The following is a 23,849-nucleotide window of genomic DNA, read 5'->3' on the forward strand; positions in this document are numbered from 1 at the left end:
CACATCGCTGGCGGCGATGCAGGATGCGCTTTATTCGCGGGAGCGTGTTGTGTCCCTCGGGCAAGCACACAGCAGCCGCTGGGCCGTGGCTGCACCTGCCGGGGTCACCGTACACGCCTGGAACCCACCCAGACAATTAAGGATACCAAAAAATAATATTACATAAGCATCTGATACAATTCTTCTTAAGAAAAAAATCAGGAAGAAATACCACAAATACTGCTTACAAAAATAAACTCCTCACAGCGTTGAGTTGGTTACAAGACACAAACTTGTCACTTGGGGTCTGGCTCCGGCGGCACAACTTCCATGAGCATCTGGAGGTGCATGGTGATGGGCTCTGGAACACAAGCAGCGGGCAGGTGGTTGGTTAGCGGAGCGTGCGTGCCCACGGACGGCTGTCCCCGGAGCCACGCTGGGGCTTTGGAGCGAGCTGTTTCCATTAAGGAATTAGGAAGCTGCCAAGTATTTAACTGCCACTAACCAATGCACACTCTAGGAAAACTAAGTTACACATATACTTACTACCAGTGTCTAAGTCACTAGGACTTCTGTTTATTTAAAGTGTAAGATAACTCATTGGTTTTCACCACCTTAACCCAACTTCTACCAACTTCTGTAGGCAGCAGCTTGCTGAATCTTCTAGAGCTGAGAAACAAGATCTATTTAGTGTCGTGGGCTTCCAAAGCCTGCTTCCGTCATCCTGGCCAGATTATCTGTTGCCATGATCAAATCCAAGTTTTTTTGTTTTTTTGTTTTTTTTTAAGATTTCCTTATTTATTTGAAAGTTAGAATTAGAGCTATCTGCTGGTTCACTGCCCATATGGCCACAACGGCCAGGATTCGGTCAAGTCCCCACATGGGTGGCATCTTCTGCTTTTCCCAGGCCACTGGCAGGGAGCTGGATCAGAAGTGGAGCAGCCAGGCCAGGAGCCAGTGCCCACACGGGATGCTGCCATCAAAGGTGGCAGCTTTTCCCGCTGCACCCACAACGTGGGCCGGAAGGCTGTTTCCTCTCACACGAATGCATTTCCTTATTTCCTTTCCCTTCTGTAGGAGTGCCCACAACCTCACTCCTTCCCAGCGCAGGGTTGAGGTCAGAGTAGAGACGGGGGGAGGGGCTGTTTCAGGAAGGAGACAAGTGCCTGGTGGAAATAACAATATGTTGCTGCTGTTTCACTCTTAATCAACATGAACTAAATTCTCTCGCCACTGTCAGGTCAGTAACGGCACCGATCTCATGGCCCAGGAAGTGGAGGTGGAGAGGACCCAGCGTGCTCAGGCATTCTCAGTCCTGGCTGGCAGGGTCTGAAGCCCAGGTCTCTGCTGGCCCTCTGGTCGGGTTCTACTGGTCATCCCCTGGCTGTCCCCCCTGTGTGTGTGGTCTATAAATGGCACGCACAGGAGTGCCTGCAGGGGAGGCTGCGCCTTGCTGGTGAGAAACTGAGCAGCGGGCAGGTTTTCGGCCACAGGACTCAGTAACACCACGGGGCTGTGACAGGCCAGACACTGCTGGGATTACATCGTACACAGCCCACTTCCTGTCTTCAGGGAGCTTACAGAGCAGGAGGCAGGCCCTGCTGGGGGTGCTCGGGAGCCTGGGAAGGCTTTGATGAGGAGGGTTGGTGCACTTCAATTTGTTGTGCAGTTTACAACTTATGAATATAGCACTGAAGTAAAGAAAAGAAGTGTAATTCAGTCTCAGAGGCGTCTTTGGCACAAGTGGACTTTAGGTGTGAAAGTGGCTTATGCAGCTAAACTTGTAGACAACAGTTGAGGGCAGGCACTTGGTACCATGATTAAGATGCCACTGGAGAGACCTGCATCCCATACTGGAGTGCCTGGGCCTGCGTCCTTGCTCCACTTCCCATCCAGCTCCCAGCTAACAACGCACATGCTGGGCGGGAGCAAATGGTGGCTCAAGAACCTGAGTCCCTGCCACCCCGTGTGGGAGAGCCACACGGAGTTCCCGGCTCCTGGCTTTGGCCTGGCCCAGCCCCAGTTGTGGGCATTTGGAGAGCAAACCAGAAGAAGGAAGATCTCTTTCTGCCTTTCAAATAAGTGAAAGGTAGAATACATTTAATAAAAATAAATAGTTGTCTTTTTTAAAAACAGATGCAAATGACTGCCGGATGGAGGAGAGACCTGCGGCAGCACAGGCCTTGTCACTCTCCCAGCCCTGGCTCTGTCACTGAGCGACTGGCGTGCCAGTGAGCTCTTAGCTGGTACGCGTGTGTGTCAGGCAGAGGAACGTGGTGCGCTGAAGATAAACATACTTAACACTAGTGAACCGCACTCATCAGAGGTCACGGTGGCCATCTAAGCTTACAGGTATTTTAAGTTAAAAAGGAAATGAGGGACAGGTGTTTAGCCTAGCAGTCAGGACCCCGTGTCCCACACGGGAGTGGCTGGGTTCAGGCTCTGGCTTCTGAGGCCAGTTTCCTGCTCACACAGACCGTGGGAGGCAGACGCGACCGTGTCAACAAGGGAGGCCTGGACAGTGAGGCAGCAGATGGGAGCTGTCTCCCTGTCTCCCCTCCCCTCTCTCCCCTCTCCTCCCTCTCCTCCCTTTCCCTGCTCCCTCTCCCCCCTCCCCATGCCCCCGCCCCCGCCCCCCTCCCTAAGATTCTGTTTAAAATGCTTTGCTTTCCCTTCCTGCCTGGCAGGCGAAGTGATGGAAACAGGCGGCCCAGGACGGGCCCGGAGGTGTTCAGCCGGGGGCGGTGGTGCACTGTGGGGCGCTGCAGCTCTGTGCTTTCATAGCGGAACCACCTGATGTGATACTTACTTGAGATTTTCTGAGCCCATTCAAACTTGTAGTAGACGAAAAGGAAGTAAAATACAAGGCCGCTCAGGATAAATAACACGCAGTAGAGATACTCCCACGCTGGGTTAGTGATGACTGGGGCCAGGACCAAAAACGCAGCTATGAAGGTCACCAGGATGGGGATGAAGATGGGCACCTGCAAGCAGAGCAGCGAGGGGTCAGGGCTGGCTGTGCGGCTGCGTGCGTCCGTCTGTCTTGCTGTCGATGTTTTTCACTGAAGAGGCAGCAAGGCTGATGGAGTATGGTGACCTCTACGTGACCCCTCCAGTTTTAGGAACTTCTGTCAGCTTGTCAGTCTTACCTCATCTACTCCACCTTTTCTTTTCCCTAGAATACGAAGAACCCACTGGACACCGTGTCACTGTGACACATCTCAGTGTGTCTCTGATGAGTTCAGTGCCATTCTTCTCCCTCCCTTTTGTGGTAAACAAACTGGAAGATGGACCCTCTACGCTCTACATAGAGCTTCATGTGACGGCATCCTGCTGCTGCCATTGGCCTTGGCCTCTGTCCCCCGTATTCCCTGCACACTGGTAGCTAGGTTTAGAGGCACGAATACTTCCTGGTGGAGCAGTGCACTTCCATCAGGCACATGTCTGTCCACTTTGGAATTCCTAAGGTCTGTCAGTGGGCTTAGGAGAGGGAGAGCGGTCCAGTCCCACCATGAGAAATGTCCCTGTTAACCTCCTGGTTTTGAACTAGAGGTGAAGCTCGAGTGGTTTAGCCTCTACTGCTAACATTGCCTTGATTCATTGCTTCACCGAGGGTACAAAGGAGTCGCCTAATGCTGTGGAACTGTAGAGTGAAGCCCTTCACCTGCCGTCTGGTTAGGAAGTGGCATTCAAAGACCCTCGTGCAGGGTCTGGAGTATGCTCTGTTCTTTTGCAAGGACAGAAAAAACTTTTTTCAAGAAGGGAAAAAAATTCATATATCCATACTGACATTTCCAATTCCAATGTAAGATTATATGTATTTTTATGCCTTTTTTCCCTGAAAATCTGTTTCTTAATCATGTGAACATAATTCCTTATTTGCTGTGTTCTGTAATGCACCTATAAGAAATTCCCCAGGAACTACACGAGTAGGAACGTAAGTCACTGGACCTTTAAGGCGCTGTGTGGTTGGTTAACCCACGAAGGGGATGAACAGTCCTGGTAATCCCCTTCTCCGTGGCTGTCACCTGCTTGTCACACAAGCAAGGCTTCTTTTGCTCCTTTGTTAATTTGGGGGTTTCATTTTTTCCCTTTTCATATTTCTTCCATGAGAATAAACACATATACATAAACTTATATGTTCACCTTCCACTGCTGTTTAGGAAGTAGCAAATGACACAATCATAGCTTTGCCCCTGGCCTTGCTCCTGCAGCACATCCAGAGATGCTGACATAGTCAAATGTGAAGTGAGTGATCATCCGTTTCCTGTTGCTGCTAACCATGGTGTCTGTGGCTGAAACACCATTTGAGTGTTGCCTGTTGGGGTCGTGTTGAATCTTTTGCTGATAGAATTGGTGCCTCAAGAAAGAACCTTGTGTATATGTCTGCAATTTCTTTTTGGGATTGGGATAATGGACCAAAGAGCAAATGATTGGACAGTTTTTCCAGGTACCGCCCCTGAGGGGCAGGGCTCCTCACCCAGTGCCAACGGGCAAGGGAGTGAGCTCGTCTTTGCTGCCCACCTGATGGGCCGCAAGTGCTACTTCTCCTCGTTCTGGCCTGCTTGCTTGATGAGCTTGCTGGGATTCGGAGCTTGTTTGTTTTCATGTGTAAGTGCCTTTGCATTTTTGTTTGAACTTTTAAAAAATTTTTTTTCTTCAAGGACTGGTGTTTCCCATCTCAATTGTTGGGAACTCTTTCTTTTGTTGGGGGGCGGGGGAGGATATCACCTGCAAAGACTGCCCCCATTCTGCTGTGTGTGTGTTTCACTTGCTTTTTAAAAAGACTGATTTTTTTCTCTTTATTACTTCTGGAATTTGAGTCCTGGGCAGGCTGTCTGCATTCACGGCTTACAGAGCAGTTCACACTTCATTCGCGCATCAGCACCCTAAGTCTAGAGTCTGTGGTCTTTCAGGTTTCCCACCTAGAGGTCTAACCTCCTTACATTGATACATAATTTAAATTTTAAAGAGACAGAGGGGACAACTCTCCAGATTCCTGCTGGGCATAGTCAAGGGCCAAAAACTCAATCCAGGTCTCCCACGTGGGCGGCAGGCACCCAGCTGGGGGGCCGTCACCACTGCCTCTCAGGCTCTGCACTGGCAGGAAGGGCCGGGACTGAAACGCAGGTCCCACGGAAAGGGATGGGAAGTGGGCATCCTAATGCCCACAGCAGGGGATTATTTTTGGTTTTTTTTTTTGTGTGTGTGTGTTTAATTTTGGGGACCGAGGTATTCTTTTCCATTATCTTTTCATTGGAATCATTTGCATAAAGGCTGTTGATTTCAGTGTGTGGATGTTATATCTTACCACTTTATTAATAGTTTGTTCTTTGATTCCTTTGCATCTTCCAGATACATAATTATACAATCTTCAAAAGGTTTTAAAGACTTTAAAAATTATTTTCTGCCTCTCACACCACAGATTGCTTTCTTCTTTCTATATCCCTTGCTAGTATATTCAAAACAATGCTAAATGGGGACCAGCATTGTGGTGTGGTGGGTAAAGCTGGTTCGAGTCCTGGCTGCTCCACTTCTGATCTAGCTCCCTGCTAATGCACCAGGGAAAGCAGTGGAAGATGGCCCAAGTGCTTGGATCCCTGCACCCCTGTGGGAGACCTGGGTGAAATTAATGTTCCCATAATATTCATTTTCCATGAACTTTTTAAAGACCCCCTCATTGGCAAGGATTTTAAAAAAAATGTTGCACCGAAATAAACTTCCCTTTAAGTATCTTCATATAATGTACTGGGAAATTCTTTTTTTTTCTTTTGACAGGCAGAGTTAGACAGTGAGAGAAAGAGACAGAGAGAAAGGTCTTCCTTCCCTTGGTTCACCCCCCAATGGCTGCTGCAGCCAGCACACCGCGCTGATCCAAAGGCAGGAGCCAGGTACTTATCCTGGTCTCCCATGGGGTGCAGGGCCCAAGGACTTGGGCCATCCTCCACTGCACTCCTGGGCCACAGCAGAGAGCTGGCCTGGAAGAGGGGCAACCGGGACAGAATCCGGCGCCCCGACTGGGACTAGAACCCAGGGTGCCGGCGCCACAGGTGGAGGATTAGCCTAGTGAGCTGCGGCGCCGGCTGGGAAATTCTTAAAATCAGATTTTCCTGGTATTCGTTTGTTCCAGATCACTGAAAAAGGAGAACTCTGAAAGAAGCCAGAGTGATTGCGTATTCCTTACAGAGTGATTGCTCTCTCCTCCCTGACACCTCGGCTTCTCGATGTTATTAGGTTTTTCTGCTCTTGGTTTTCTGCATTCGTTATTGTGCTTTCTGAGTTGCCTGTTTTCCTGTTTATTCATCCAAGTATCGAATGTGAGGAAGTTCTTCACGTGCTGTGTAGACGGTGCCCGGGCCTCCGTCTCCTCCCACTGTTGCTCCAGCCGTGTGCGCATGCGCAGTGCCCATGTCCTCTTGGCCCCACAGGTTTGTCTTCTTGAGTTCCGGTTTTGTTGCCTCACAGAGAACGAGACTTGTATTATTTTTTGAAATATTAAATTTTCCTTTGTGGTGGCAGAGGAGGTCACGTGCCAGTCCTGTCTTGGATGCACTTGGAGAGGCGCGTGTTGGGGGGTCCAGAGTTGGAGCCGTAGCTGGTGATGTTTCCAGTCCCGGGCCTCTTCCTAGTGGAGTGTCTGGCTCCACGCTGGCTGGAGGAGGTGTGCTCGCTGCTCCCTGCCGGTCCTGCGGTCTCTGCTCACAAGCACTTCGCAAGGGTGTGGGAGCTGGATGGCTGCGTGGATGGATTTTCATCATCATCTCCTCACCGGGAGATTTTGCATTGCCAAATGATCTGGCTTTGTCCTGGGCAACGCTGTAGGCCTGAGTGCTTGTCTGACACGTCTCGCCCTTGTTTTCTGAGTTTTAATTTGCCTGCTGCTGCTTTGCCTATCCTCTTATGTTTGATTTTCTTTAATTAATTTATTTTTACAGATCATTTACTTGAGAAGCAGAGTGACAGAAAGGGCTTCCATTCACTGGTTTCCTCCCCAAATGGCCACAACGGCAGGAGCTGGGCCAATCTGAAGCCGGAGCCAGAAGCTTCTCGGGTCTCCCACGTGGGTGCAGGGCCCAAGCACTTGGACCATTCTCCGCTGCTTTCCCAGGCCACAGCAGAGAGCTGGATTGGAAGAGGAGCCACCGGGACTCGAACTGATGCCCACATGGAATGCCATGCAGCAGGCAGATGCTTAGCCCACTGTGTCATAGCGCCAGCCCCTTATGTTTGATTTTCCACAGCTTCATAAACCTTCCTGCTAAAAACCTCTCAATCCAGCTGTGCACAGCTGACAGGCTCGTTCTCCCGTCTCACGTCACTTGTATTTCTGTCAACACTCAGCGTGTACTTCTGTCAGTCTTCTGCCCTTGAAGAGAGCCAGTCTGTGGGAAAACACTCCCTAGGAGAGTATTTTCCTTATTTCAAGTCGGAAAACTATCTTGCATTAAAAAAAAAAAAAATTTCAAATTCCCAGCTCGAAAACGGCTAAAGCAACAGTAGCTCACACAGCCAGCACGCTGCGTGCTTCACAGGTGTCTGCGCTGAGCAGAGTCACGTGGCTCACGCAGGGCCGCCCAGCCTGACACGTGCTTCTCGCTTCCCTGGCGTGTGTGGTGCCTTTGGAATGTGACTTCAAACCTCACATGCATGTTTTGTTGAAAACTTCCTGCTGCCTTTGGCAATTTACTCATATAAACATGAGCTGGAAGTGGAAGGATTAGGAGATTCAAGATTATATAGAGATGTTGGGACCAGCACTGTGGTGGAGTCCTGGCTGCTCCACTCCCGATCCAGCTCCGTGCTAATGCACCTGGGAAAGCAGTGGAAGTTGGCCCAAGTGCTTGAGCCCCTGCACCCACGTGGGAAGAAGTTCCTGGCGCCTGGCCCAGCCCTGGCCATTTGGGGAGTGAACTGGCAGGTGGAAGATCTCTGTCGCTTCCCTTCTCTACCTTTCAAATAAACAAACCTTTAAATTTAGAGCTGTTACAAACTTCAAAAGGCAACAACAAAGGAGCCTGACACATATTCTCCCAAGAAAACATTAACCAGGAAGATGTTCTCGTGGGCACCCCCATGCAGCTCATTATCCAGGGTCTTATATGATGTGCTCCGTTTCTTTTGTCACCTCCTCCCCTATTTGAGAAATGTGTCTTCTGTGGGCAGTGCTGGCATCCCATATGGATGCTGGTTCCAGTCCCGGCTGCTCTACTTCCAATCTAGCTCCCTGTTAATGCACCTGGGAAAACAGTGGAGGATGGCCCAGGCACTTAGGAGACCCAGAAGAAGCTCCTGGCTTCAGATTGGCCCAGCCGTGGCTGTTGGGGCCATCTAGGGAGTGGACCAGTGATGGAAGACCTCTCTCTCTCTCTCTCTCTCTCCTGTCTGCATAACGGACTTTGAGATGAATAATCTTAAGAAAATAAAGTGTCTGCTGGTAAAGGCTGTGCCTTTGTTCTGAGAGTCACCCTAACCGTTAGAGCTACCACAGCTGTCAGAACCAGTGGTGGCCAGGAGGTGCCGACCCTTAGATATTTTACATGATAGGTTATATTATCTCCTATGTATGCCCACATAATAGCGTCAGCCCCTCCCTTTAGGTGTGGTCTACAAGAAGCAGTAAGGAAACTGGCTAGGCGTCCTCGCCCCACGGCTGTGCACAGGCTGGCCTGGCCTGCGGCCTGCACTGACCACACACTGCTCACTGGGCTCTTGCTCAGTGCAGAGCCGTCTACGTCACTGTAAGAAACCAAAGCCGCTCGTGACCGCGGGACACTCAGCTTACCTTGATGGGCCTTTCCAGTTCTTTCCTTGTAAACCTCATCACGATGAGTCCTAGAATCGTCAGGCCATAAAACAGCCATGTGGCAAAACTGAAGTAATTGACGAGGGAGTTTATGTCACCAGGAATGATATAAATGGTTGCAACGATCCCCTGGTAGACAGAAGAGCAAATTTTAGGTCATCGGTGCATGAAACCCGGTCCTCACCGCTTCACAGACGGCCAGAGCAGCGGTTTCCCTGCGCACAGCACTAGCGTGACAGAGACCCCGGGCAGCCCACCCGGGCAGGGGTTAAACCGGACTTGGCCGTGAGGTCTGTTCTCTGAAGCCTGGGAAGCGGCTTGGGAAAGCCAAATGTTTGAAGTTGTGGTTCAACGCAAGGACTGAGCGTGGACGGGTCTGACTAGCCCTGCCTACCAGTGACTTTCCCTTCCAGAGTTCTCCACACAGGCAGGACCTCGGACGATGAAGCTCAGGTCTGGTCTGGGCCTGTGCTGGTTGCATGGCCCTGGACTGGTCTTTCCCCGCTGCGGGTCTCGCTGTCTCCATGGTGAGCAGGTTGATGGACAGCAGAGGGGTGGGGAGCTTGGACAGAAGGCTAGGAATGTGGGTGTCCTGGGACCCCAGAGTGGTGACACACAACCGAGGACCATCCCCCACAGAGGCCCTGACCTCTGAGTTGGGAGTGGCTGCTGTCAGTCACCACTAGTACAATGCATCAGTCTTCTCTGGGCCAGTGGGCCAGTGTCGCTTGTTAGAAGGACCCGGAACAAAGGACACACGTGGAAGATCCACACAGTGGCTGTCGTGGATAAATTCCGGGGGTGCAGCCAGGTGAATTGCTTGTTTGAACTGTCCTGGGTTTTGTTTCAATGCAAGGATCTTGGGAACCTGGGCTTAGCAGTACGCATCTGTCACCGTGCAAACTGGGGGGCCCTCTGCCCTCCAGGTGGGCGCTGTTGCGCAGGTCCCATACGTACGTAAAAGATGATAGCAGGGGCTGGGGTCAGGCGCCTGACACTGATGTAAGAGAGCACTTTGAGCATGTGGCCTTCCCGGCCGGCCACGTAAACGAGTCTGAAAAACAAGCACACAGCCATCAGCAGCTTGTCCCACAGGCCCTGAGTTAGTGTCTGAGTCCCACTCCCTGGTCGCCCTCTTGGAGGAGGAACCAGGAGGGAAGAGCGGCAGAGAGGAAGGCACCCGGCATGAAGTCGGCAGAGCAGGAAGAGACACTGGAGAGGCCCGAGATCTTTGAGGCTTAACATATGCGAGAAACGCGGGTCCTGGGGGAAGAGCTGGGAGCTCAGCGCCTAGGGCTGCCGGCAGAGCAGACAGGCGGTGCTGATCCTACGCTACGAAACAAGCCAAAGGAGGGGCGGCTCCGCACGCAGGGATAGTCCGGTAATCTGGAGGATGCTTAACGCCTTCGAGAAAGGCACTGCGTCCCGCGTCCGAGTGCCGGCCGCTCGGCCTCTGAGCCAGCAGCAGACGGTGACTCAGGTGCGCGGGCCCAGCCCCAGCCGTCACCTGCATGTGCGTGTGGGGAGTGAACCAGCGGACGGAATGCAGGTTTCTCTCTCCGCTAGTTCCCTCTGCCTCCCGAGTAGATGAAAAAATAAACGTGAAAAGATAGAGAAGATGATCTAAGCATTACTTCAAAAAGTGGCCATAATTAAAGTTTCAATTAGAGACCAGTGAAAAAAATGGGTTGGAACCTGGATCTGAAGTAGAGAGAGCTGGAAAACGCAGGTGAGAAATACGAGAAATTCACGATCAGAAACAACGTAAGGCGAATTTAAAATGCGGAAAGCTTTATGATGCGGAGACCAGCGCTGGACCTGAGACACCAACAGCCCCGGATGTAGACATCGCAAAGAAGCAGACTCTTACAGGCTCCTGGATTTAGACGATGAGCCCCTGAGTTAGCACAAACTATAGCAAACGTCACGAGAAACGGTATCCAGAGTGATGAGGGAACTTTCAGATTGGAATTCGATGTAAGTCAGCTGGCGTTCGGGACACCGGCAAGGTAAATGCACTTTTGGATGGATGGAGGCACCCCCTCCACGCTCCCAAGTCTTCTCTAGCACGAGGCCAGCTCACGGCAGGGGATTTCAAAGAGCCACGTTAGGGGCCAGCGCCGTGGCTCACTGGGTTAATCCACCTGCGGCGCCGGCATCCCATATGGGTGCCGGGTTCTAGTCCCGGTTGGTTCACCCCCCAAATGGCCGCTACTGAGGTCTACCTCTGCCTCTCAAATAAATAAATATTTCAAAAAAATATATATACAACATAAATGAGTAGAACACAGTCCCAACTGCAAAGGACAGGTAACTCCACTGAGACGGAATATTAGATATTGCCTGGGCCTGGAGGTAGGAACAGAGATCAGCGTTCGGCAGGAGGGAGCTTTTGGGTTGATGGGAATGGCCTGGGGTTGATTGTGATGGGGTTCACACAGTTTATAAGCCTGCTAACGTAACTGAGCTGAGCCTTTACTAAGGGTAAGTTTTATGGTACTTAGACCTCAGTAGGGCTATTAAAGTTGTGTTTTTATATACTCAGAGTGAGCCACTGTTACTTGTAATAGCATGAAAATATATGACTTTGGAATAAATCTGACAAAAGATGTGTAAGAACTGTACACCCACAACTACTCCAGAACATTTTTAGAAAAAATCAGAGATGACCAGGTGAACAGCAGTCCACGCCCGTGGAGTGGGAGACTTGGCACTTCCCCGTGCAGCCCTGCCCCAAGCCCCCAAGGCTCTAAAATCCTCACAGACACGGGAAAACTGGTGACCCCTACGCTGATCCGTTGTCCCCTTTATCCAGACGGACCAAAGACCTAACGGGGAGGCCATGCAAAGGTAATGGGAGTGCCACAGGCCACTGGTCTGGACAATAGTTTCTCATGTGTGACCCTAAAAGCACAAGCAGCAAGTGCAGAAATTGACAACGGGGGTGGCAGCCAACTGAAAAGCCTCTGCACAGGACAGAGAACAACAGAGTGAAGAGGAAACCATCCAGCTGCGAGAAAATACTGGCAAAGCATAATCAGACTGAAGGCTGACTTCCAGAGGACACAGGGAACTCCAGAGAACAAGCAAACAACTGTGAAGGTGGACAAAGGACCCGAACAGAAAGGCCACAGCCACATGAAGCAGGCTCAGCATCACTGTCAGAGAAACGGGACTACAAGCCGCAGTGCACCGCCTCACACCTGTTCTAGCGGCCGCGATCCGAGAAGTGAAAGAGCAGCCTTGGTGAGGAGGTGGGGAGGACACTCTTGGTGGGAACCGGAATTAGCGTAGCCATTTTTGAAAACAAAACAGGGGTTCCTCAAAAAATCAAAAATAGGATTACCGTGAGATCCAGCATCCCACTTCTGGTTAAACATCCAGAAAAGTCGAAGTGTTCATTGCAGCAGCAGTCACAATAGCCAAGACACAGAGGCAGTCCAGCACCCAGGAACAAATGAAAGGCTGAGAACGTGCTGTGAAGACCCGCTGTGCCAAGGGAAGTAAGCTTGGGCACGCAAAGACAGCCAGCACATGATCTCACAGGTACAATCCCAAAATTCCAGACTCCTGGAGGCTCGGAATGGCAGAGGGGAGGTGGCCTTGGAGGGGGTGCTGGTAGCCAAAGGGAGGCCGGGAGAAGGGCTTCTGGCACCTGTTGCCCGGCAAGGTGACCATGGTTAATCACAGTGTGCCACACAAGGGGACTTCAGAAAGGTCGTGGGAACTGGACTCAAAAGTAAGTTTGTTTTGGTGCAGAAAGAATTCTGAAATCCATGTAATTTTTTTCCATCACAACACATTTTCCATACACTTTTTAAAGACTGATAAATTTCAGAGTTTCAGAATTCAAAAAAATGGGTTCTAGGGGCTGGCGGGATGGCATAGCAAGTTACACTGCCGCCTGTGAGGCCGGCATCCCACGTGGTCACCGGTTTGAGATCTGGCTGCTCCACTTCTGATCCAGCTCCCTGCTGTGGCCTGGGAAAGCAGTGGAGGATGGCCCAAGTGCTTGGGGCCCTGCACCCACATGGGGGACCTGGAAGAAGCTCCTGGCTCCTGGCTTTGGCCTGCCCCAGCCCTAGTCACTGCAGGCATTTGGGGAGTGAACCAGCAGATGAGAGACCTCTCTGTCTCTACCACTCACTGTCTCTAACTCTGCCTTTCAAATAAATTAAATTAAAAAAATACTATTCATATAGAAAGGCAAAAATCTAAAAAAAGAACACAGATGGAGAACTGGTACTGCGTGCACTTGGCTTCAGCAGTCGATCTCTGGCGTGCGTCTCGTCTTTTCTGGTGGGGACGTTGAGGTGGGCTCGGCTAGAGGCGTCCCCGGGAGCCCTGGACTCCTGAGCACAGACCTTGGTGAGTGTGGCGGTGCTTCCGGGAAGGACCCCGCCCGGTGCCAGGGGACCAGGCTGCCGCTGCTCACTGTCCAGCCACACTGGGTCTCAAGGCCTAGCAGCCAGGCCTGTCCGTCAGTGAGGTGGTATGGGAACTGACCCACAGCGGCTGCTGGCTGCACGCTGCAGTGGTGGGCTGGAGGAGCCACAGACACTGCCAGGGCCGGCAAGCCCGGATGCTTAACTACTTGGCCCTGAAATTCCTGCTCTAGTGCGTGTCTGTATTTGGATGCTTGGGGAATCTCAACAGGTGAAAAATACAATGTAAAACGTCCAATGCGTAAACTCACCGGTCCAGTGGCACTGCCCCCGTCCCTCCCCCAGCCCCCTGCTGGGTTCAGCTGTGCCCAGTGTGGAGTGGCAGCCTTGCTGGCCAGTTGGCAGCGTGGCGTGGAGCCCGGTCCCTTCTCTGACTGCCATGGTGCTCCCAAGGGCCCCGAGAGAAGAGTTTCAGCTGGCGGAGCCCCTGGGGGCCTCGAGAGCTTGTCTTCTCCCGGGTAGGGCTGTGCCCACCCCAGGGCCGGGGCCCCTACCTGCCAGCTGTGAAACAGGTCCCGTTAGCAGCACCAATGGTTGAAAACGCCACGAACACTGGGACAATCCATGAGGCTGGGTAGAGGACGCGGTCCCCAAAGGTCTAGGAGGGAAGCGAGAGGGGTCCTGGGGTCCTTTCACGCCTCCAAGAGGCGCCCCCACCCACGTCCCCCGCGGGCTCAGGTCCTCTGAGGGTGGTGGAGAGAGCTGGTCCTGCACAGAACAGACTTGGCCTTTTTCCTCTTCAGCTGCCACAGAAGCCCCCGCTCCTGGGCCTCGCGGCTCCCTGCGCCCTCTCTGGGACTGCCCCGTGCCCCAAGACTTAGTCGCCCTGCGGTGGCCTCAGGGGACCCAAACCATGACCTGCCCCTTACCTGTCGTTCTTGGCTGCCCTGGGGCCAGCCCTCAGCCCCCACCCCCGCACTCACCACAGCCACGGCCTGGGACTGCAGCAGCTCCGTGGGCGTCATCACCGTGAAGTAGGAGATGTTGATGAGGATGTAGCACACGGTCACCAGCGGGATCCCGAAGATGATGGCCAGCGGCAGGTTTCTGGGAGGGCGAGAGCAGAGCGGCCGGCGGGAGGCGCTTCCTCCACGCTCCAGGGCCGCTCCTGCCCTGTCCCTCGGGCAGAGCCAGGGGACATTTTCACACCGGAGTTCTCCCTCTCAGGCGCTTGCTTAAGGCAAAACCACCCAGAAATAAAGGCCGCTAGGGTTCTGCCTCCCGCCAGGGGCCGGTGAGAGGGGCCCTGCCCTTCCGCCTCCCCTACCTGAAGGGGTTTCGGAGTTCCTCTGTGATGTAATTGAGTTGATTCCTGCAGAAGAGACAGAACTTTGAGTTTTGTTTGTTTTGCTGAGGCACGTTGGAGGCTGTCTCTGCCTCTCTCTCTCCATCTCCCTCCCTCAGGATGTGGTCTCTGCCTCCCCCCACAGCCAAGTCCATGCTGCCCCACGCCCTTGAACCCCCAGAGCTCTGAGCAACACAAAGCTCCTCTCTTTATGAAGTTACCCGACTGCAGCCATTTCACTATAGCGATGGAAAATGTTTTAATAGAGGGGGGAAGCACATGGACTGTTGGCCTCATTCAAGATTCCCCGCCATCGGGAGACAACCCGGCAGGAATGCAGGGAAATCGCCCGGAGGGCTGGTGACAGCGGAGTTCGGGGCTCTACCATGACCTGCACCTCTGGCAGTTTCCACGGGAATTCTGTGGATTTTCAAAGAATAATCAGGAGTAGCAAGAACCCAGGTGCTCCGAATAAAACGGAAGATTCTTTGTCTGAAAAGGGACTGGAACCTAGAAATGGATCTTGGGAAGGAAAGACCAGCCTGGTGGGTGGCCATGATTGCCCCCGAGACCCATCAACAGAATCTCATCAACCGAGCCCAAGAGTCTCGAGGTTGAATTACGAGCGCTGTTGGATGTTCTCAGCCTTGGCGAGTGCTTGGGCATCGTGGCTGCCTCTCACCCAGCTGCGCCTGGATTTTCCCGGAAGGACTGTGCTCGGGGCCCCACCACTGCCTGCCCACAGGGCACTGGGTCAGGGACAGGCGCCCCGCCAGACCTGGGGGAAGCACAGGTGTCTGGGTGTCTGTGGGACCTCAGGGGAACAGAAAGATAAGGAGTTGGGTGAGTCACATACGGGACATGTGAAGGTGAATTTGAGGGTTACACTGAACCCCAGAAAGGGGAAGTCCCCGCAAGAGATGAACTTAGTCTTAAGGAACCCTGCCCGATTTGTGCCACCCGAGGAGTGCCAGCTCGCTCACCAGCCATCATAAGCCCAGAGCCCATTGTACAATGCCAGACTGATGGCTCCCACCGAGACTTCTGCACCCTCGAAGGAATTCTCGAAATTCTTCGTGTTTCCTGTAAGTGAGCCAGACAGCACGAGGAGGGTGTCACCTGAGCACATGGCAACCCTGCGCCCATCTCTGTGAGAGAAGGGTTCCTGTGCTGGGAAGCGAGACCACTGAAGCCCTGCCAGGCGTCCTTCGAGACAGGCTCCCAGGGCAGGATGGCTCCGGGTGGGGGGGCGGGGGGGCGTGCAGGCGTGGTGGGCCCGTCCTCCCGTCCTGCCGCTGGTCACCTTGGGCCAGGAGGACAAGTCCGCTGATGATGATGATGGCCACGATCACCAGCTTGGCCGCTGTGAAGAAGTTCTGCACGTAGCTGCCCAACCGCACGCTCAGCGAGTTCACAGTGGTGATGAGCACTGGGGAGGGTCAAGGGGCAGCGCTCTGCTCGTGGGGTTTCCAGCAGGCCCTGCTGGGAGCCTCCTTCCTGCCCGCCTCCCCCCAGCGGGATTTATCTCCTGCATGCCAAGAGGGTAGGAGCCAAACAAAGGGATTTCAGGACCTTGAAAATGCACCTGATGGCCTTTGCGACCCAGGGCCCCGCCGCGGCCACAGCCTGCAGCCCCTGACACACGCGCGGCTTCTCGGCACCACAGGGATGGCCGGGGCCAGGAGCCAGCCCTGCCCTGTCTCCCCCTCACCCCCAGAACGGCTTCTCTCTGCACATGGAGGACCAAGGTCAGACTCCCTCTGTGCCGGGGCTGCCCGGGTGCCAGGCGTGGGTACTCACTGATGGCTGCGGCGGCCAGGCACTTCACGACGACTTTGGGAGGCTCGCAGCCCGAGTAGAAGGGCGTCGCCACGTACTCAGAGAAGCTAAGGCAGATGATGGCAAAGGACGAGGGCTTCATGACCAAGAGGCTGCTCCAGGAGAAGAGGTAGGCGGGGATGGGGCCGAAGGCCTCCATCAAGTAGGGGTACTCACCCCCCGACTTGGTGATCATGGTGCCGAGCTCCGCAAAGCACAGAGCCCCTGGAACACACAGAGGAAGGGTTCCCGGAGCCCACCGTGAGGTCTGCCCTGGTCCAAGGAAGGCTCCGGCCCCCCACATGGAGGCCGGTGCTCAGGCCAGCCCGGCACGGTCCTCTCCCTCCAGGCGGCCCCATAGTCCAGCCCTGGGTCACTGAGTCACAGCCTGATTGGCCCTTCCCTGCCCAGGCCCATGGGAAGGGAGCCCAGCATCGAAGGCAGGGCACGGGGAGCAGCATCCGTTACCTAGAGTCCCAAGGACCCCGCAGGCCGCCCAGATGATGAGGCAGGGTCCCACGGCTTGCGTGTTGCTAAGCACAGACTTGGGGGAGATGAAGATCCCAGAGCCGATGATGGTGCCCACGATTATGCAGATGCCACTGATCAGACCCACCTGGGATGTGAGGAGGGAAGGGGAGAGTCCACGCTGCCAGAGACCCACTCAGGGCCAGAGGTGCCCCCTGCTGAACCCGGGCCCAGGGCCCCGGCACTTGCAGCTTGTGCTGCTGCAGTGGCAACAGCTGCACACTGTCCCTGGAGCTTGGCTTAGGAGAGCGTCAAGTCAGCGCCAGCCCTGTGGCGCAGTGGGTTAGGCCACTGCCTGTGATGCCGGCATCCCATATGGGCACTGGTTCATGTCCTGGCTGCTCCACTTCTAAACCATCTCCCTGCTAATAGCCTGTAAAAGCAGCAGAAGGTGGCCCAAGTGCTTGAGCCCTGCACCCTCCTGGCTCCTGGCTTCAACCTGGCCCAGCCCTGGCCATGCAGCCACATGGGGAGTGAACCAGTGGATGGGAAATTCTCCCTCCCCACCCCTCTCTCCTTCTTCCTGTCCCTTTCTCTCAAACTCTTTGAACTAGATAAATCTTTTTTGAAAATGTATAAATGAATAGCTTTCTGGAAAAAAAAAAGGGCATCAAGTTGATTAATCCCTAGTCCAGTGCATTTAAAAAAAAAAAAAAAAAAGACAGATTGATTTGATTTGAAAGGCAGAGTGACGGAGATGTTCTGTCTGTGCCACAACACCAGCCCCGGCCCCATGACTGAGCATGCGCCATCATCCCATCTTACAGAGGAGCCAACTGAGGAGCGGAAGGTTAAGTCGCAGCCTGCAGTTATGCAGCCAGGCAGGACAGACCTGGCTGGGGTCCCACGTGCCTAACGGAAGCACACAGGCACATCGAGCAGTCAGGTCAGCGCCAAGAAAAGCCCTTCTGATGCACGTCTTGCTGGGCAGAGCGGAAAGCTCTTCAGTAGAGGAAAGCCAGAGCCTGGGCCTGGCCGGAGGCGCCACGCGGGGGCGAGCAGGGGCGGCCCCCCAGGGACAGAAGCTCTGGCAACCCAGAACTTGCCTTGATGCCATTTCGCAGAGTGCACTGAGAACACAACCTGGGTCAGGTCCACGCTCCTATGAAGCTCACGAGCAGGCAAAACTGACCTGCAGTGGCAGAGACTCAGGGCTGGGGGCCCTCCTGGAAAGGGGGCGAGGGGCATTTTCTGGGCCACCACATTTGTCAAGATTCACTAAACTGAGCCCTAATGATGCACGCACTTTGCCATTTGTAAGTTATGTACCAATCAAGGCAAGAAGCCGGACTCAGGGCTCTGCTCAAAGCCTCAGCCCTTGGAAGTGGCCAAGGCCTGACATCCAGAGCCCCAGGTCAATGAGCCCAAAAGGTGAGGATGACCTGACCTGGACTGCAGGCTGGCCACGCGAGGGATCCCTGGCGTACCTGAGCAGGGGTCCCTCTGAGCTGTCCCCTCCTCGGCCCTCCTAAGAGGCCAAGGTTTGGCTTACAAATGTCTGTCCCAAATCTTCCCTCTGGCCTAGGAATGCTGGTTCTGAGTTACCAAGCTCTGGAGCCGCCTGAGTCTGGGACAGGCTAGGGATTTGCTCAGCTGTGCCCTGCTGCGAGGCCACCATGGATCCCAGACACCGTTACTGCAAGCAGGTCTGAGACTGGCGGCGGCAGGGCGGGTGCTGCTGCCCCGTTGCCCAGGACCCCAGGCCAAGCAGCCAGGCCATGCCGCTGGTCAAGCCCCAGAGTCTTGGTGAACCCCTTCCTCTGTCCCCGACACTGCCAGGCACCTCCACCCAGACCTCTGCAGCCTGTCCTGGCCTTGAGGCCTTCCCTGAGCCTGCACTTGTTCTGAGAATACTCTGGGGAGCCGGGAGCCTCCCTGTCCTGCCGTGTCTGGCCCCTAATGTTCCCACACAGCGGGGACTGGCACAGCGTGGGGCCCCAGGCCCCTTTCTGCCTCCACCCCACTCTAAAAGCGCCCCTTCCTTCCAGGTCCGGGACCGGGACCAGCCCCAGCTCCCTGCCACACCGCAGCCCCGCGTGTTTATCCCTGTTGCGCCCCATGAAGAGAGAAGTGGCTACTGCTGAAGAGACTCACAGCTGTGAGGACAGGTGCTTGGCCAGGGTGCCCCAGTGGAGACCCCAACCATCACCAGGCCCTCTCTGACCAAGTGCAGGCCTTCCACATGCTTGGCCAGCAGGCAGAAACGCACACATGAACTTCATGTCTGCCTGTGTGAAGTTCAAGAGAATATGCCGAGTCCAGGCTGGGAGGCAAAGAGGGACACAGAGGTGTGGTGGGAGGATTGCTTGCTAGAGGCGTGGCTGATGAAGAAGACCACACCATCGGCTCACCCTGGGCACCACCGGGGACCCTCCTGCCCCTGCCCCTCCTCCAGACACCCCAGGCCTGGGAGGACCCGCCCAGGGGGCGAGACCACCTCACCTCCTTTTGGAGGCTCGTGGTCTTGGGTTCGTCGCTCTGGATGGACTTCTCATCTTCTCGCCGTCTTCTCGGGACCGTCTCCCCCATTCCTTCCTCCCTCCCGCTAGCTCCAGGGGGCTGCAAATAAAGCACAGGTGGGGTCTGGATCCCGCCAAGCGGACCAGACACAGACGGCAGCCCCGTCAGGGCCCTGCCTTGCTCGAGGGTCTGGGACTCCAGATACAGCCAGCGTTTTAGCAGGGTGCCATTGTCAGCCCCAAGGCACAATACGCCATGAGTACAAAGCGGCTTCATAGGTTCATGGGAAATGGAATGAGAAGTTTATGCAGGACTCTTGAAAATGCATAGTAAGGGAAAAGCTATGCCCGATTTCAAGGTTTTCTGGCATCCAAGTAACCTGTCTGTTCATGTGATTTTTTCCATGAGGTTTCTGAAGTTCCCCTGGATTGTTCACGCGGGGTGGGGTGGGGTGGGACCAGCTTCCGGGGTCCTTCCCCGAGCTCCAGGGCTCGTGTTGCACCTGTCGCTCCCCGTCCTCAGCTGTGACGCACTTGGAGAGGATGCTTCCTCCAGGGGCCGACATCGCTGTTTCCCAAAGTCAAACCAGCTTCACGCACACGGGACTGCACACGGGACTGCCCTTAGCAGAATCGAGTCCAACGAAGGAATTTTTTTTCCCCCTTTACAACTCCTTTGCAAGACTAAGGTACCCCTTGTGGGATAACACACAAGTTCACTGATGCATTGCATGAAAAATTCTACTGGGAAAACCGGTTCCAGGCTGAACCAGGCGATGGTCATGTCAGTGAATCCTTTCCGGGCCCCTGCAGCACAGCGGCAAGCCCTCCCGTCACCCCGCCGGCCTTACCTTCCTCCTTGACCTTGCCGTGCCAGAGGACCTGCCGCCCCGGCTAACTGCCTGCGTCTGCACACTGAGCCCTAGGAATGGCCATGTCTTGTGCCTGGGAGTGAAGGAAGCCAGAGGGTACAGAGGTCAGCCACGGTAATTATTAAACACCACAGTAATTATTAAACACCTTTGTTCCCCCTTAGAAAGCAGCTTAAAAGGTGAGAGTCAGGAAATCCCACCCTCGCCCCCGCCACCCAGATGTTTTGTTTACTTTTCACTCCATTTTTCTTAAAACCAGACTCTCCCGCGTCAGTTGGAGAACTCTCTCCACACAGCAGAAATCCTGCTCTTACTTGGAAATCAGAGGAGATAAGCTTTGCAACCAGCTCTTCTGTTACCCTAACAGGCTGTGTTCCCCATTGGAGCCAAGCAGCGCCCACAAGAACTGCTGTGTCTGTAACTTAGCTACGGCTTCTTCCCGGCCCTGGATCCTTACACGTTCCCTGCGGTTCTGAGCAGGTGGAGGGTGGGCAGGGCATCCTGCTCACTGCTGCCAGGACTGGTGTGGTGCCACCTGGAACCCCAGCGGGAACTTGTGGGGAGGCCTGGGGCCGCCTGCCTTGCACAGCTCTGCATGGTGCCCGTCAGGGCTGGCGCTGGGGCCGTTCACACGGGTCAGACCCCTGCTCAGCTGATGACAGATGCAAAGGGGGCCACAAAGGGCACCAGTCCCACACTCTCATTTGCCTGATGGGGAAACCGAGGCCGCAGAACTCGGACTCTCGACCTGGGACCTGCATTTGAGTCTGGCTCCCCTGGGGAGGGGACGGAGGTCATGGGTGGACCTCGGCAGCTGCTGTAAACACTACTGGCAGCCAAGGCCGGTCTCTGGGAAGAAGCTCTTTATCAGCGAGGCAGGTGCGGCTGAGCCTGAGGAGGGGACAGCAGAGGCTCAGCGTCAAGTGTGGGAGCCGGGGCATTGCCACTGTTACCTTCAGTCAAAACTCCCTGATAGCCGGATGGGCACACAGGTCACCCAGGCAGGGCCTGGCCAGGCTCACTTTGGGGCAGCCAGGCCTGAGAAGCTTGTCCCCTTCCCTTAGGAGGGCCAAGGCTCCTTGGCTGCCCCAGGCTTGTTGGGGGTGGCCCCGGAAGTATGTCCTACCATAGCAGCATGCCCCTCAGAGCGTCTGGCCCATCTGTATTTGCAAAACACTACAGAGTGCTCCCTCGGTCAATGATGTTCCCTCCTGGGGACAGACACCAGGGCAGGGTGCAGCCAGACAGCCTCACAATCCCACCCACCAGCCCCAGGGCCTCAGGCTCTGAATCTGTAGAGGGGCCAGTGATGGCACGCCCTCCCCCACCCAGGCCCTTGGGAAGGGCTGCAGATTTCCCACTGGACTTCAGCCTTTTATGAGTGCAGAGGAGCCACTGGGCTTATAGGGACAGGCGCTGGTTTGCCACACCTGGCACGAGGGTCCTTTGTCAAGTCAGAGATCACTGATCAGTTCATTTGAGGCCCATGTGAGCATTTTCTAAGGCTGTGTCTCTTGGGGGCCGGCACTGTGGTGTAGTGGGTAAAGCTACACCTGTAGTGTAGGTACACCTGTAGTGTAGAAGCTACCGCCTGTAATGCCAGTATCCCATATGGGCACCGGTTCAAGTCCCAGCTGCTCCACTCCCTATCCAGTTCTCTGCCATGGCCTGGGAAAACAGAGGAAGATGCCCCAAATCCTTGGGCCTCTGCACCGGGGAGACCCGGAGGAAGTTCCTGGCTTCGGATCGGCCCAGCTCTGGTCATTCCATCTGCTGGGATGGAAGACCTCTCTGCCTCTCTGTAACTCTGCCTTTCAAATCAATAAATAAATCTTCAAAAAAAAAATACATTCATTGTATTATAAAAGATAAATAAAGCTGTGTCTCTCACCCAACTTCCAACCCAGCAGAGCAAATATTCCATCAATTGTCATGTGTTTTTTTCCTTACAGCAAATACCATGGATTTGATTCAAAAACCAGAGACGTTCTCCCATTAGGCATGGGTGCCTTGTGCTTCGGGGCCTGAAGTTTTGCCTCCCGGCAGTCAGTCTCTCTTCTAGTTAACCTCCTAGGAAGCCTCATTCAACTCCATTATTTCCTAAGACTCTGCTAAAGCTTTTGACCTTCACTTTGAAACTACTTTTTCTGATTGCAAAGACGCTCCCAGTTTGCTGATGCTGACACCACCTGCACTTTCTCTCCTCTTTGGCTTGTATCAGGTCCCCTCTTCCTGTAATGGATTTTAAAAACGTGTTTACGCTGGCAGTGTGCCTCCTTCTGCGGTCTCTGGGCATCTTATTCTCTGGCTCCCCGTGCTGTGACGGAGGCTGGGTCTTTGGCCAACGTTCATCCCTTACCACGTACCAGGCCGGTGCTCCAGTCCTGCCTCAAGCTTTCAATGTTCTTCCACTCACTGAATTGCTGGGCCCTATACTCCTTCCTATTGCTGCTGGCAGTAGTCTGGGATCTTGGGGAGCTCTGAGACAGCTGTGACAGGAATGACAGCTGCTCACTGACCTGCTAATTCCCGACCAGAGGGACTTGTGTCAAGGCTCTGGAATGTGCAAAGTCTTTCAGTATCAAGGACTGATAGTCACACCATTAAACAATTACCAGGAAGAATAGGATTCTGAGACTCTTATCTGGGAACCATCTATGTATCACTCTTTATATGCCCAGGAACCGCTGGCGTGTGCAAGTCTGCCTTAGGACTTTGTCAGGCATTTGTATGTGTCCCAAGTATTTTTTTTTTTTTTTTTTTTAGTGGCTAATCTCCTTGGGAAAATCAGTGCTCTTTCTTGGAATTTTCTCGTTTTCCCCTACAACGTGACTTCTTGTCCTGCTCCCTAACCCCACACCTCCTCTCTGGTCATTGTCATTACTCCTGGTTCCATGGTCATCCATGGGGAAAGGCTGTTAGCCGGTGAGGTCAAAAAGAATTCTGTGTAATCAAAAAATTTTAAAAACAAGTTATCACTTGGGGGTTGTCTGGCATAACGGCTAAGACATCACTTGGGATACCTGTGTTCTGTATCAGAGTACTCGGGCCTCGGTTCCAGCTCTGCTCCTCATTCCAGCTTCCTGCTATTGCACACCCTGGGAGGTGGCGGGTGATGGCTCCAGTACTCGGCTTCCTGCCATCCACATGGAAGACTTGGACTGAGTTCCTAACTTCTGGCTTAGGTCTGCCCCAGGCCCAGCTGTTTCAGATAGGAGATCTCTTTCAATTTCAGATAAAGAAAAAAAGGACTCACATTTTTTTTTTTTACTTTTATTTAAAGAATATAAATTTCCAAAGTACAGCTTATGGATTACAATGGCTCCCCCCCCCCATAACTTCCCTCCCACCCGCAACCCTCCCCTTTCCTGCTCCCTCTCCCCTTCCATTCACATCAAGATTCATTTTCAATTCTCTTTATATACAGATCAGCTTAGCATATTTTAAGTAAAGATTTCAACAGTTTGCACCCACATAGAAACACAAAATGAAAAATACTGTTTGAGTACTAGTTATAGCATTAAATCTCAATGTACAGCACACTAAGGACAGAGATCCTACATGAGGAGTAAGTGCACAGTGACTCCTGTTGTTGACTTAACCAATTGACACTCTTGTTTATGGCATCAGTAATCACCCTAGGCTCTTATCATGAGTTGC

The 23,849-nt window shown here is 53.7% G+C and overlaps 1 protein-coding gene across 2 annotated transcripts; it reads right to left on the reverse strand.

The window, feature by feature from the left end:
• Nucleotides 1–12: 12 nt before the first annotated feature.
• Nucleotides 13–20,220, reverse strand: SLC7A9 (solute carrier family 7 member 9). Of its 2 annotated transcripts, NM_001082061.1 has the most exon segments (13): nucleotides 13–340; nucleotides 2,789–2,963; nucleotides 8,762–8,911; nucleotides 9,740–9,836; nucleotides 13,722–13,825; nucleotides 14,151–14,274; nucleotides 14,495–14,539; nucleotides 15,496–15,595; nucleotides 15,816–15,941; nucleotides 16,313–16,555; nucleotides 16,799–16,946; nucleotides 19,301–19,417; nucleotides 20,169–20,220. In NM_001082061.1, coding segments are annotated over 12 exon segments (1,464 nt in total). In that variant the 5' UTR covers nucleotides 19,388–19,417; nucleotides 20,169–20,220; the 3' UTR covers nucleotides 13–275.
• Nucleotides 20,221–23,849: the final 3,629 nt, after the last annotated feature.

Source organism: Oryctolagus cuniculus, chromosome 18, assembly GCF_051225735.1.
Source record: "Oryctolagus cuniculus isolate XC-2025 breed Fujian yellow rabbit chromosome 18, ASM5122573v1, whole genome shotgun sequence".
NCBI lineage: Eukaryota > Metazoa > Chordata > Mammalia > Lagomorpha > Leporidae > Oryctolagus > Oryctolagus cuniculus.

Coding starts and splice junctions, on each gene's coding strand:
- SLC7A9 (XM_089318645.1), bottom strand. CDS start 16,526: ATGATCACCAAGTCGGGGGGTGAGTACCCCTACTTGATGGAGGCCTTC. Junction 14,540..15,495: donor CTCTGGGCTTATGATGGCTG/GTGAGCGAGCTG, acceptor TCTCTTCTGCAG/GAATCAACTCAATTACATCA. Junction 341..2,788: donor ATGGGCTCAGAAAATCTCAA/GTAAGTATCACA, acceptor CTTGTGTTCCAG/AGCCCATCACCATGCACCTC.